The sequence below is a fragment of the Pelecanus crispus genome, chromosome Z, assembly GCF_030463565.1.
Source record: "Pelecanus crispus isolate bPelCri1 chromosome Z, bPelCri1.pri, whole genome shotgun sequence".
In the NCBI taxonomy this organism is placed as follows: domain Eukaryota; kingdom Metazoa; phylum Chordata; class Aves; order Pelecaniformes; family Pelecanidae; genus Pelecanus; species Pelecanus crispus.
In genome coordinates this window covers 12,719,334-12,733,231 of record NC_134676.1, presented here as the reverse complement: position 1 = coordinate 12,733,231, position 13,898 = coordinate 12,719,334, and the positions used below count along the sequence as shown (strand labels likewise).

Genomic DNA, 13,898 nt, shown 5'->3' with positions numbered 1-13,898 from the left:
GTATGTAACAACCATTTTCTGGCCAGAAGATATCAAAGAACAGTGAGCTAGACCAGAACCTGGGTATTTTGGCACTCCTAGTAGTATGCTTCAAGCCGAGCTGACTCAGTGGGGAAGCATGTGTAGATCCTTTCACAGCAGCTACGTGATTTTTTTTTTCCATCTTACTAAGTTGTTGCAACAGCCTTGCTGGCAGGAACAAGTCAATATTTAAGCAACAGAAAAGAATACACTTCCAAATCCTCTTCATGATGAGTCTCTGCCACTAAACGCACCTTTTTACTCCAGCCTGGCCATTTGCAATGTAGCCTGAAGAGTATTCATGGCAGGGGCTACATACTAAGTGACATCTATTTATTAGCTGGGATAGAAATAGATCCCCAAAATAGGATCTGGTCAGAAATTTAAGTACAAGCTGTAAAGAGGACATCAATTAATCTGTCACTCAACTGTGGCCACACCTGAGGAGAAACACTCACTGATGACACTGAAAATATTCTCACAAAAACTGTCTGAAAAATAAGATAGTCTTATATCTCAGATAGTCACAGGACCTAACTCTGTGTCTCAGTTTTAGGATAGCAGCATTGGCACTGCAGAGCCCTTGGTTGATTTGTGTCACATAATGGAAGTTTTGCAGCATGGTGTCCCTTGTAACCTTCCATTCATATCAAGCCAGGACCCTGCTCTGGACAGGGTGGATGCACCTCTGGGAAACAGTGCATCCAGTGGGCTGACCAGAGCTGGCCATTGGACCTCCTCGTGCTGGGCCCTGACCAACGTGGCTATGAGAGCCCCCAGCTACTGAATTTTCCTCTTCAGGCCCAGGTGTAAGGTGCTGTGACTCATGGAATAGCCCTTTATTTTCAGTAGTCCCATATTTTGGTCTGTGGTGCAATGGCTGGGATGTTGGCTGAGAAAGCTGCAGGGTCATTGGTAAACAAAGATGTTTTTCTTTGGAAAACCAAAGATGACAGCCCACCCCAGAACAGTAGGCATGCTGGATCCCTATTTTCTGTGTGAGCAGATTCATAGGAATAAGCACGTAAGAAACACCGTGTGGGGTTTCCATGAAGTGCTGACCTCATCCAGCCACTGATTTGTGTGGGGGTGGAGTGAATCTACAAAATTCTTGTAAGACTTACATCATGTCGCTTAATCTGCCCTTGGTGCAGTCATCTTGTCTTTGGAACAGCAATGCTTTCCAAAACCTGTGTCACAAATGGCCAATAAATCCTTGTATTCCTGTCATCGCACTTTGAATTCCAGCCTGAAAAATCAAACTGGTGTTTTGGAAATGCCACCAGAAAGTATCTCAGCATTTATAACTTTATTTTTCTCACTTTTGCTTCCTTCAGAACTGTTCTGTGCATGCAACCTCAAACTGCAAGCAGCACTGGCTGCCCTTAAGCGCATTCCTTAACTAATAATTTGTTTGCCAAAAGAAATTTGCCCTACTTACTATGTGCTGCAAGTGCATAGCTTTTTTTTTTTTTTAGGTGCTTTACAAACATTAGGTTTGCACTAAGGGCAAGAGAGTGTATATCAAATCACCACAGAAACAAGTAGGAGTCTTGAGAGCAGTCCAGTGCAGGGAATTCCAAATAGCTGATTAAAAGCATTGTCAGATAGTAGGAGTCATCATGTATTTTATTTAATGCAACCCTCCCATGCAAATGTTGCAGAATCCAACATCAAATTATCCAGTGAGCCAAATTCATTCAGTGCAGCAACAGAGCTGACCCTGGTATTGCTGAAAGAGCTCTTCAGTTCTGTTTGGCAGAGCAAAAAACTGCAGACCAGCCTCCTGGCTTGTCATCTCCCCTCAGCTGCCTCTGGAGAGACTAAACATTTTCAGAATATTTCTAAATATGTTTAATTATTAAATATATTCAATCTGGTAAAATTAATATTTAATGGATAATTGAACATCTGATGTAATGGATAATGGCATTTGAAACCACAGTGTGCAATTATTCTTATGTTCTCACTTACTTATCTCTGTGTCTCTGTGCAGAGCAGATCCAGACATATGTCGGGTTAAATAGTGTGGTTACAGGGTCAGATCCACAAAGGATTTGGGGCTGTCCTTGAAACCTATGAAAAGTTAGGGGCTTGTGCAGCAATTGAGAACTCAAATATCTGAGCAAATGTTGTCCTGAGAAAGGGCAGTAAACGAATAAAGGAAAATTCAAATAAGAAAAAAAGCAGTTTCCTGAGAGGATCCAAGCAGTTATGAGACTTAAGTTTTTGACAACTTGTTGCTGTGTATCTCCTGAATTTCTCCTACCTTCCATCTGGATTGATTTGTAGTATTTCCGTGGTGACTTGAAAGGTGAACAGCCTCACAGGAAACATCAGGGTGCTGGTTCCAGGGAAAGAAAAGTACCAGAATGAATAAATGCTTTGAAATCAAATGGTGCCATGTTTTTCATGTGGCATTCTTCAAGCCTGGGCAACTTTCTGGGTATATCATACCTGAAGTGTGGATCATCTCTAGGATCCCCTACTCAGAGCTCATGCTACACACTCCCCCTCCCTGTGTGTGGAAGACAGAGGAGGGTACCATTTCTGCAAAACCTGACTTGTCTCCATGGGTCACCAAAAACATCCTGTGGCATTGTAGACTGTTACTCTCCATGACAATGCTTTCTCATCAGATTTCTGCAAGGTGGTCGGTCAGAAAGATGTACAGGTGAGAGTCAGAGTCCCCAGGCATCCTTCCAGCTGGTTCCGGCTACCTGTAAGGAGGTCCCATTGCAGTTTTCCTTGGGACCACAAAATATGGCAGGAGCTTCAAGAAGTCTTCATGTCCATACTTGAAAAAAATCAAGCTGGCCAGCTTAGGAGTAACTGCTGTCATAGACTTCAACAGAGTCACATTTTTTTCCGATGATTTCCATGAAGTGTTTAAATATGCTGTTTGTCCACATGAAAGCTTAACCAAGAATGTGATTTATTCAGCTGAACAATGAAGAGCTTACAGTGATTTTTGGTTTTGGCAGGTTGCTTTGCTGCCAAATAATGCTGCTGATCTCAGCAAGCAAATCACTGGTGAAAAAGTGCTTGCATCTAATGCATATATTCCTGGCCCCCCAGGCCAGCCTGGCCAACAAGGCCCTCCAGGTAAGATACAGACCAGAGGGATGTGAATGTGCAATAGTGCCATGAATAAAAATTATAATCTTCAATCTTTCAGTGTGATAGAATGTCATGTGTTTCATATTTTGATTGTTATTATTATATTTGTGTTTGTGCTAAATTTAAAAAGAAGAACTTTCTGGTCATTATGGTCAGCCTCTGCCAACTGTCTAACATCATCCCTTGTGTCGTAGTCTCCATGCGTTCTTTGGAGCGCAAGCTGTGTTTGTCCTCTGTGTTAAATTTCTCCCTCTCCCTAGGACTTCTCACCTGCTTCAGCTGTCATTTCCTGTATTTTAACTCTGTCTTAAAACACTCTCCATTTCATTTCAGGAATACCTATTGCTTTAGCTCACTGTCATTACTAGAGCAGAAAATGTGCTTTCGGTATGAAGGGGTTTCTGCCAACTGTTTTATTTCTCCTCATCTGGTTTTGCAAGGATTCATTTGTTCATTTTATGCGTGTTCCAGATTCAAAGGAATCAAAAAGAAAAGTAAAACTCCACTCACACCTTCTTTGCTAAGGTATCAGTTGAAACAATGAGAAAAGCAGAGTTTCTAAAGCTCTAACTTAAGCCAGACACCTTGCAACCTCCAGCCAGTGATGCTAAAAATTTTGCAAACTCTGTTGAATGCAGATCTAATTTGGGGTTAGTGATAAATCCAAGGAATTTTAGCATTGTGCTGTGTTTCAGGAATATTCTTACGGAGGACTAGCAGATATTCCTTACAAGGTTTGATTTGCTCCCAACTGAACTGCCCCGCCATTTATCCCCACTTTTGCAGTCTTGCTTTGGTTTTTGAGTTTTTATCTCATTTTCTTGGAGGATGAGTATCTTCAGTCTTCAGTATATCATAAGTGCAAGGACAATGTGGTTAGAGATTCTGCGTCAGACTCTGAACTGTACAGTGCGTCGCCTTGCAATCTCTCTAACATAGGCCTGACCCTGCAGGTCTTCCATCTGGTTTCCCCATGACTGAGCTGTCCAAGGTACTGTAGAATTGTCTGTTCCGCTTTGAAAACCATCCCTGCTCACCTCCGCCCTGACGTTAGCAACAGCGCTGCTGGGTCTTCAGGAGGAGTGCATGAGGTTCATCACTGAACTTGATTTTACTCCTTTTGAAAACCCTAACTGTACATATTCTGTCCTGCTGAACCCTTTTTACTCTCTGCCTTTCACTTTCTTTCACATGCCTTCAGTATGAAGAAAATTGCTTTCCCCTCTAACAATAAAGCAATTCAGCTAGTGACACTTTAATGGTCTTTATTTTGTGCAACTGTTGTTTCAGGTGCCCGATTTTCTGTTTTGCTTTTCATAGTGTTTCTCTTGAGCTAAACATATGCTTTGTTGCCTGTGTGCTTCCTAAAAACTAACACTCTCTGCTGAATTAGCAGAAGCTGAAAAGGATATAAAGCAAAATGGAAGAACAGAGCCTTTTTTTGCCCCTAGCACATTGGCTACCATACTGGGCAAAAGAGAGGTGCAACCCACCACTGAAAAGGGCTTGCTTCTGTGCCAGTCATGTAGATGCCTTCAGCCCAACATTCCTATGAGTTTTCTGAGGCCTTCTTTTTATGAGATGTTGCTCAGATGTGACTTGTTCTTTCTGTGAAAATGAGGCATTTCTGCTTTTGTTTTCATTCCCAGTCTGTGTCCCTAACCACCTGGCAGTGGCAGTCTTGGCTTCTTTGTATACACAAGGTTTAATTGGTTTCTGAAGATCTCTTATAGTCACTGTGACAAGGATTAATGTTGTCTCAGATGACTGCTATGTTGGTTGTGTTGTTGTGGATTTGGGTGTGTTAAGGCAACCAGTCTATTGGGTGGTTCAAAAAATGGTCAGTCCCCAGTGCTTGCACTGATGACGTGTCCTGAAGGTCTCCCTGGCAGGTAACCTTTGCTGTCAATTGCAGGGGCTCCAGGACCAAAAGGGAGTCAAGGAGTTCCTGGGTCACCTGGACCTCCTGGACAGCCAGGCCCTCGTGGATCAATGGGACCTATGGGCCCATCTCCAGACATATCACATATTAAGCAGGGCAGACGGGGCCCCGTGGTCAGTATTCTCACCTCCTGTCATGCATTGCAAAATTGGTCTTGGCTCCACATCCTCTCATGTCCTTGTGAAAACTTTCTTTTCTCTTGCAGGGCCCACCAGGAGCCCCGGGGAGAGATGGTAGCAAGGTGAGGAGAGGTACTGTTTTCCATAACATGGGCACACGCACATGTGAAGTGCAGGCTTGCTAGAGAGACCCTCTACACACTTGCAGTCACACCCTTTTACCATCTCATTTCCTTTGCTAAACTGAAAACATCCTGTTGTCCTATCCCTTCATGTCTTCCTTCCCTTTCTCTGCTGCTCTTTTGGCTTTTCCATGAAGAAATGTTGATGCTTTAGCCCATTTCATTAGATTGCTCTTTTATGCATTTCTCCTGTTAACTGGTTTGCTTGTTACTGTCTGGGAGAAATATTGGAAGTACCCAACTCTGCTCCCACTATAATCAGCAGCAATTTCCTTGCATTCCTCCTTCACTTTCCAAGCAAGCGCTAAGCTGATTCTTGATCTGGGGTCAGTAAATAAGGGAGTCTGCAGAGGCAAATTGTGATTTTTTTTTTTCATTTCCTTTAGTCACAGTAAACTAACTGAGGTGGTATTGATTACAGGGGGAGCGAGGCGCACCAGGACCAAAGGGGATACCTGTAAGTATTGCTCACAGGAGGAATTTCCACAACAGAATGATGTTGACTACTAACAACAGGTCAAACAAAAGGAAAAAAAACCTCTCCTGTGTCAAGAGCACAGTGAAAGATACTTTACATGTACATAAAATGTTCTTGGAAAGAAAGTAATTACCTGTTTTCAGCCACGTGCTTTTGCCTACACACTTCCTCCCTTGCTGAGTGTGACACTGAAGGCAGTAAGTGCACCTCTGCCCTACGACAGTGGTGGGACATCCTCAGAAGGCAGTGGCATGAGATCCCATGCAGAGCACTGGTTAGTACAGTTCAGCCACCGCTCCTAATGGGAGTTGGATCCCTGGAACCTTTTAAAATCCTGCCCCTTGTCTCTTTGGGAAGCTATAGGCTTTGAGCAAGTCATCAGGAGAAGGATGAGTATTTACAATCTGTTTTCAGGTGAAATGGTTTAAAAATTTATTTCTTACGGTGTTTTCTCATTAGTGGAATGGATTTTTAAGAGTGTGTCCAGTAGGGTGTCCTCAGTATTAAACAGTGTACTTTACTGTGTGAAGTCAGCTAAAAAGAAATTAGATTTTCTAAAATCAGATAAAACCAGATGGATAGTCTCTGCATTGTAATAACCAATATATTTAGTTAGTGATGGACAGCAGCAGGGTTACCATATTGAAAAGATACCTTCCAAATATCAGCATTCTTGAGAAAATTTTTTAAATAAATAATAATTATTGATTAATTAGTCATTCTAAGAATGTAATTTCTATCGGTTTAATAAGAAGGAACACAGGGAACCAAAATTTATCTCTTCTATTCCCATGAGGTGTCAAGATACTCTTAGGAGGCAAATATCGCAGAGGAATTAAGGAACAAAAGGGCTGAGCATCTTGTAAATGCAGGCTCTGTCTGCAAAAACATTTGCCGCCTTTTGAAAATTGTTTCCTGAGCAGGTTGATTCAAAAACAGACCACTAATTTTGGCAATTGATACGAAGCAGTATTTTACTGAGTTACCCCAGCATGAGTAATTATATCAACCTGTTTGAAAACTGTAAGAGTGAAGTGGATTATTATTCATGACCGTGCCTTGTGACTGCAGGGCCCACCAGGTTCATTTGATTTCCTATTGCTGATGATGGCAGACATCAGAAACGACATCGCTGAGCTGCAAGAGAGAGTGTTTGGACACAGGACTCACTCATCAACAGAGGAGTTTCCATTACCTCAGGAATTTACAAACTATCATGACACAGTAGATTTTGGATCTGGAGAAGACTACAAACCACAGGCAGCACCCAGAGGCTCCAGGATACAGAAGGCAGCCCATCCTTAGCTACGAGCCCCTTTAGAGTAGTTCAATATAAAAATGCACTGACAATGTAAAATATATATATATATATACACATATATATATATATATATATAAATTTTCCCAGTTTTTTCTCTGCTTTTCCCCAACCATGCTGCCTGTACTGTAGCTTTCCTGGTTCATGGTAGTCTCCTTCCAGTAATTCCATACCGTGAAGCCTGCACTGTGCATTGTACCTAGACTATCAAGAAAACCTTCTTAGTATATAATACAATTAAGGCATGCTCTAGCTAATGGCGCAGACCACAGCATTTCATCTGCCTACCTTATATTCTATGTCCAAATGACCCAGTACCCAAATTTTGCCAGGGGTAGAGGAGTAGCTGAACATCATCCCTGAATGATGTCAATAATGGAAACCTTGATCCACGGTTACTTTATACACGTAAATGTATTATACCACTGAACTCAAGTCTCCAGCTACTGTCCCCAGGCTTAAGGGAGTGTGAAAGTTGGATCCCTGTTTCACAGAACAGGCCAGCTCTAAGTGAAATGTCTTACTCTACTATGCTGCACCATGGCAGAAAAAGGCAAAAAAAGTATGGTGAAGCACAAGGGCGCCACTTGTTGATCTGGAAATCATTTGGCTTTGTGTTGCTAGAGTATTGTTCAAAGAGAGTTGAAAAGATGTGTTTGTCCTAAACTAACGCTACTTTTCCCTTACGGTTCTTCCACTGCTCAGTATGAAGGCCAGTTCCCTTCCTCAACAGATTCATGCTGGATACATTACACAAAAATGAGCAAGAGAATAGGGGATATATAAAGCAGGAAAACTAAGCATAACTGAATCAAGTAGGCTTACGGGGAAGCACAAAATCAACCCCAGCCTTGCAGAAAAAGTCGGACTCTGAGCTCCTGTAGATGCATGTCTTCCTTGGTGAAATGCTGAAGTGCAAGTGAAGCCGAAAGCAGAGAGGCCTCATGTTTGCAAAGAGCTTCCATCTGTTTTGTTCCTCTGCTGCATCAGTGCCCTAAATGGCATTCATGGAACTGGAACGCGGAGTTGCAGTGTATTTGGCTGGGTATATGAGGAGTATGAGTAGGTGCAGGTGTGCACATGACAAAACATCTCAACTGGTATGAGGTTGGCTAAGGTGAGGTACTGCACAGGGGATCCTATATTTGTGACGAGGGATAAAAGGGAGTGCCCTTTTTTTTTTTTACACTGGAAAATTGGATGCACAAGTTAGACCATACCTCATGGGTGATGTATATTACCATTTCTTTTGGATTACCACAGCTGCTGAGGACTTTGCCATGCTTAGAAGATAAAGCAATGTATTAAGCACAAAGCTTCAATGTTGTATCTGTGTAGCTGCTGCTTCTACAGTATGTTTAGTGGTGGGTTGTGTCCATGTTACAAATGCAAAGAAAAACTTCTTATTTTGCCAAGTTTTTCAGGGCTTTCATGTTCTAATAGAATAAATACAGGTAAAAAATATAAGCAGGCCCTTTTCAGATAACCCGTAAAGGTTTGGATTCCCTTCCATATTCTCTGGGCCAAAAGATAGTTGGTGTAATCCCTACACCACTGGTACAGGTCATGTTGTATAAAGGGCTGGCTGTCTAGACCTTTCATATCTTATGTATATTATCTTAAGAGGATGTGTTCATTCCTGCAATTATTTCCCATCTCCTCACTATCACTATGCCGCAAGCAAGGGCATTAGCTTTAAGAACAGTAATGTTCTGTATTCCTCATCATGTTATATGTACATCAATATTTACAAAGCAACGACTAAGTCACTGGGATAGCTTAGAAAAAATGATAGTGCTCTCACCCTATGGTCTTTGGGCTTCCTCTCTGGGAGGAGCTCTCCCAGCAGCTGCAGATCCAAGTAGTCTTATGAACCAGATAATAAGGAAATCAGTGAGATTTGGGAAGGAACTTGTGGTCAAAAGAGAGATGGTCTTATACGCAGCAGGCTGAAAGAAACCTCTTAAGACAGCAAGAACTGAGGCATTTATTTTCTTCATTTCAAGCAGGCAACTAGGTATAAATAACATCCTTCATGAATATGCAGCTTTAAGTAAATTTGTTAAATGTCAAATGTTATATTTGTAACTCTTGCAAATTAGGTGACTTTTTGCATATGTTTACCACCACATTCCATCACCTGCTGGATCAGGTTGATTCCCACTATAGAATTAGTACCTCCAGGTTTTTGGACTTACTGAATAATGAGTTAGATGAGTCACTTCCTACATACCAACTAAATTCTATTGCCCCCTGCCCACAAGAAGATGTGTTCTAAAAAAGGCACTTATTTTAGTTCTAAGCTCTGCTTTTCCAAATATAGACAAATACCAAATGAGACGTTCCTACATTTGACCTATATTCCTACGTTTGACCATCAAATTCAGGGGTAGGTGACGATTGCCCTGCTGTGCGTAAGTATCCAGGGAAGGGAAATTATGAGACTGGACCAGAAAAGTACATAAAATGCATGCTTCACTGTAAGTACAGAAAGCTGTCCTACAGACTCATGAACACAAAATACGGCACATGTTTTATGTGCCTTTCTGAATGAAAACCTCAGTAACTTCCCTTCCTGGAGTCTGCATCGTTAGTTTTCACAGCCCAGAGCTGGGGGTTCCAACAGACACGCTTACTCCATAAAAAAGGTGAAGGAAAGTGCTCCTTGAGTTTGTCCTTGTGCTTCAGCCTCCTCTCTCCAGACTCCCTGCCCCAAAGCTGTTGGCTGAGTCCCAGCAGCAAGGAGGGGACCTGATGGTAAAGACAAGTCCACTGCAGAAGGCACAGGAATTCCTCCAGCAGGGAGAGCCCCTCTGAGCACAGTTGGCTGGGAAGGTTCAGCCTTCTGTCTGCATCCCGCTAACACCTTTGCATAGACCTTTCTCATTTTATTTCTGATTAATTGTATGATAACTTTCATAACATTGTATCAGAAACATTTTATTAAGATATCTGGGTAAACACATACAGACATGCAGACAGATAAGTGACATTTTCTTCAGCATACTCGAAGTTTTATAAAGCCAGACCAGAGGAATCATTTCCAATTTTAAGCTTGGTTACCAGGTAGCCAGGGAAGTCATTACCTTGTAAATTATTTATTACTCTGTGGCCCCAAAAATAACAACCCCCCAAGAATCCAAAATAAGAACGTAGAAACATCTACACTCGTGCCTAGTCTCATTACTAGGCTCATGCACATGACAACTTTGTTTCACATAAATACTATGTATAATTTTATTAGAAAGAAATATTATTTTGATGTTAAGACATCAAGTTATAAGCAGAAGAATAATAGAGAGTTTGTTATTTTTATTAATACTAGAAATATATTTAATGGAAACATTTGCAAGAGTGTGTAGTGATGGCAAAATGCTGATTGTTAATGGGTTTAACAAAATAGTAAAGCTTGGAAAATATTTTCTTTCAACATTCTGCCAAGTACATACAGGATTAGTCTTTCTTGCAAAGCTGGAATACTGACACAGAAGAATTCCTATGTAGTCAGGCTAAACCAGGAAAAGGAGAGGAAAATTTATTGTAAATGGAATTAAGGTAATTCCTGGAGTTATTGTCGGTATCACAGCTTGAGTAACCTTCTTCCTAGAAGTGTTTCAGAGTTAATACACAAAACCTCAGAGAAGCAACAAAAGATGGGGATAGGGTCCAGGAATTTGTTAATTTCACATTAAAATCCATATGTTTGTTCCTATTACACATTCCAGTAACTATACTGTTCACTTTATTTATATATGAAATACTAAAATGTGTATAAAATGATTGTGATTTTATGATGTATTCATAATAACAAAGATATTTTTTCGTACACTGTTGGTAGCTGCTTTTGTTACACATCCTTCCTCTGAACTACAGAAACGTTGACTGCAAGAGACAAGTAGCAGGAAACCTCCTTATGCTGCCTTCTACCATTTTTCTTGGAGCTGAACCATACGCACTGCCAGGAGCAGGGCTGTGGGGGTATGAGCTCTCGCAGAACAGGGCATGTTTCTGCATTTGGGGAAATAAGGCATACACCCACCTCCACTATTACAGTGGCGGCTGCAGCACCCTGTGAGGGCTGCATGACGTTGGCCTTAGAATCACAGAATCATAGAATCACAGAACGCTTTGGTTTGGAAGGGACCTTTAGAGGTCATCTAGCCCAACCCCCCCTGCCGTGAGCAGGGACAGCTTTAACCAGAGCAGGGTGCTCAGAGCCCCGTCCAACCGGACCTTGAACATTTCTAGGGATGGGGCCTCCACTGCCTCTCTGGGCAACCTGTTCCAGTGCTTCACCACCCTCATGGTAAACAATTTCTTTCTTATGTCCAGTCTAAATCTATTCTTCTTTAGTCTAAATCCATTATTCCTTGTTCTGTCACAACAAGCCTTGCTAAAAAGATTGTCCCCATCCTTCCTGTAGGCCCCCTTTAAGCACTGGAAGGCCGCAATAAGGTCTCCTCGCAGCCTTCTCCTCTCCAGGCTGAACAACCCCAACTCCCTCAGCCTGGCCTCGTAGGAGAGGGGCTCCAGCCCTCGGATCATTTTGGTGGCCCTCTTCTGGACCCGCTCCAACAGGTCCATGTCCTTGTGCTGAGGGCCCCAGAGCTGGATGCAGTGCTCCAGGTGGGGTCTCACCAGAGCAGAGCAGAGGGGCAGGATCCCCCCCCTCGACCTGCTGGCCACGCTGCTGTTGATGCAGCCCAGGATGGGGTTGGCTTTCTGGGCTGCAAGCGCACGTTGTTGGCTCATGTCCACCTTTTCATCTACCAGTACCCCCAAGTCCTTCTCCGCAGGGCTGCTCTCAATCCCTTCATTTCCCGGCCTGTATCAATATTGGGGGTTGCCCCGACCCAGGTGCAGGACCTTGCACTTGGCCCGTGCCCTTGCCCCGTGCTGCCTGCGTACGCAGCTTCTACACAGCCTGGGGATGCGATACGGGGGTCCGAGACTTCTCTGGTATCCTGGTACTGGGGAAAAAGGGGGAATAAGGTTAAGGCCGTGGACGGCCTCGCCTGCCTCGGCGCCTGGCTGAGCCCCTCCCCGCAGCCCCGGGGGCACCCTGTGAGGGCGGTGTGCCACCACGCCGCCCCGGCTGCGGTGAGGGGCAGCGGGAAGGCCGGCCACTCTCCTTCCTCCCCTCAGAGCCCACCCTGCCTGTCCGCCGCCACGGCCTCGCCCCGGCGGTGCCCCGATGCCGCGGAGACAGCAGCAGGGCTGTCACACCGCCGGGCTGGCCGCGGCGGGACAAGGCCCCACGGCGGCGGGAAATGGAGGCCGGCCGCGCCGGGGCGCGGAACTACAGCTCCCAGCATGCCGCGCGGCTCCTTGCGCCTGCGCAGTGACGTCACTGACATGCGACGAGCGCGCCCCGCCCCAGCCCGGGGCCCCGCTCGGCCCTTTCTGCCGGCCCGGGCCCGGCTCCCCTGCCCCGCTCAGACCTCTCGGTACGCGGCTCCGGGCTCCGCTTCCCGCCCTCTACGCGCTCTATGCAGCAGCTGGGGGTGGTGCCCGCCGGGGGGGACGAACTACACCTCCCGGCGTGCTGCGCGGCGCGGGGGGGCTGCCGGGAGGTGCCGCCCATGGTGCCCCGCGGCGGCGGCGGCGGCGGCGGCGGGAGGGCGGCGAGATGCGGCTGTCGGTGGCGGCCGCCATCTCGCACGGGCGCGTGCACCGGCGGTTGGGGCTGGGCCCGCGCTCGCGCCTCGACCTGCTGCGCAACCTGGTGACGGCGCTGGTGCGGCATGAGCGCATCGAGGCGCCCTGGGCGCGCGCCGACGAGATGCGGGGCTACGCGGAGCGGGTGAGCGGGCGGGGCGGGGCGGCGGGGGGACCCCACGGCTCTGCCGGCTGACGGCGCTGCCCCCTTGCTCCCCGCAGCTCATCGAGTACGCCAAGCTGGGGGACACCAACGAGCGCGCCATGCGCATGGCGAATTTCTGGCTGACGGTAAGTAACCCTCCCCCCCCACACCCCCCGCCAAATCCCTCGTTGCCCCCCGCAGCCCCGGCGCTGGAGCTGAGCATGCCGCCCCGCAGGAGAAGGACCTCATCCACAAGCTGTTCAAGGTGCTGGCACCCCGCTTCCAGCCCCACCCCGGCAGCTACACCCGCCTGCTGCAGATCCCCAACCGGGATAGCCTCGACCGCGCCAAAATGGCGGTCATCGAGCTCAAGGGAAACCCCTTCCCACCGCTCATCCGCCCGTGCCGCGACACCGAGAAGACGCTGCTCAACCAGCTGCTGAAGGGCTACCGGGAGGACGTGCAGCGGGCGGCCGCCGCACAGGCCCCCGAGGGCACCCCTGTCTAGACATCCCCCACTGCCCGGAGGGAGGATGGGGCTTGGCGTGAGCTGCCCACGCACCAGCCAGCTCGTTGCTGTCCTGGAGCACAGGAGTGGAAGATGTCCCAGGAGGTCTGAAGCTTGATTACTGACCTTGAGTTGCCATGATGGGGGCACAAGCTCAAGGTTTACTTGCTTCTTCCTATGGTTTGAATAGAGATTCAGCAAGAGAAGGAAATCAAGCTGGGAGCCCTAATGATTGATACTCTCTGTGTAAATAAACTCTGTTCAGAAAGCGAGTTTGTTTCTGTTTGGATTATATTCCTGTGGACATGAGTTAGTAACTTATTCCAGTGAAGACTGGGTTTGTTACAGCTTCTGGTCCAACAACCCTACTCTCTGGGGCAGCATCTCCACTGTTACACAGCTACAGT

The 13,898-nt window shown here is 45.9% G+C and overlaps 2 protein-coding genes across 2 annotated transcripts in view; both read left to right on the top strand.

Annotated features, from left to right (window-relative positions):
- The window catches only part of CCBE1 (collagen and calcium binding EGF domains 1), a 99,180-nt gene extending 92,013 nt beyond the window's left edge, over positions 1-7,167 (top strand). Inside the window, exons 7-11 of the mRNA XM_075726983.1 lie at positions 3,006-3,126; positions 5,057-5,196; positions 5,289-5,324; positions 5,806-5,841; positions 6,934-7,167. Coding sequence (XP_075583098.1) covers positions 3,006-3,126; positions 5,057-5,196; positions 5,289-5,324; positions 5,806-5,841; positions 6,934-7,167 — 567 coding nt within the window. The remainder of the gene's footprint in view (positions 1-3,005; positions 3,127-5,056; positions 5,197-5,288; positions 5,325-5,805; positions 5,842-6,933) is intronic.
- A 5,642-nt stretch (positions 7,168-12,809) lies between these two features.
- Positions 12,810-13,763, top strand: MRPL17 (mitochondrial ribosomal protein L17). The gene is made up of 3 exons (XM_075726893.1): positions 12,810-12,983; positions 13,061-13,129; positions 13,219-13,763. Exons 1-3 carry the CDS (start codon positions 12,810-12,812, stop codon positions 13,489-13,491), a joined length of 516 nt encoding a protein of 171 aa, XP_075583008.1. The 3' UTR covers positions 13,492-13,763.
- Positions 13,764-13,898: the final 135 nt, after the last annotated feature.

Bases quoted from the DNA above. Each gene is read 5' to 3' on its own strand.
- MRPL17 (XM_075726893.1), top strand. From the start codon at position 12,810: ATGCGGCTGTCGGTGGCGGCCGCCATCTCGCACGGGCGCGTGCACCGG. The intron at 12,984-13,060 runs GTGAGCGGGCGG...TGCTCCCCGCAG, and splicing joins TGCGGGGCTACGCGGAGCGG to CTCATCGAGTACGCCAAGCT. The intron at 13,130-13,218 runs GTAAGTAACCCT...GCCGCCCCGCAG, and splicing joins TGGCGAATTTCTGGCTGACG to GAGAAGGACCTCATCCACAA.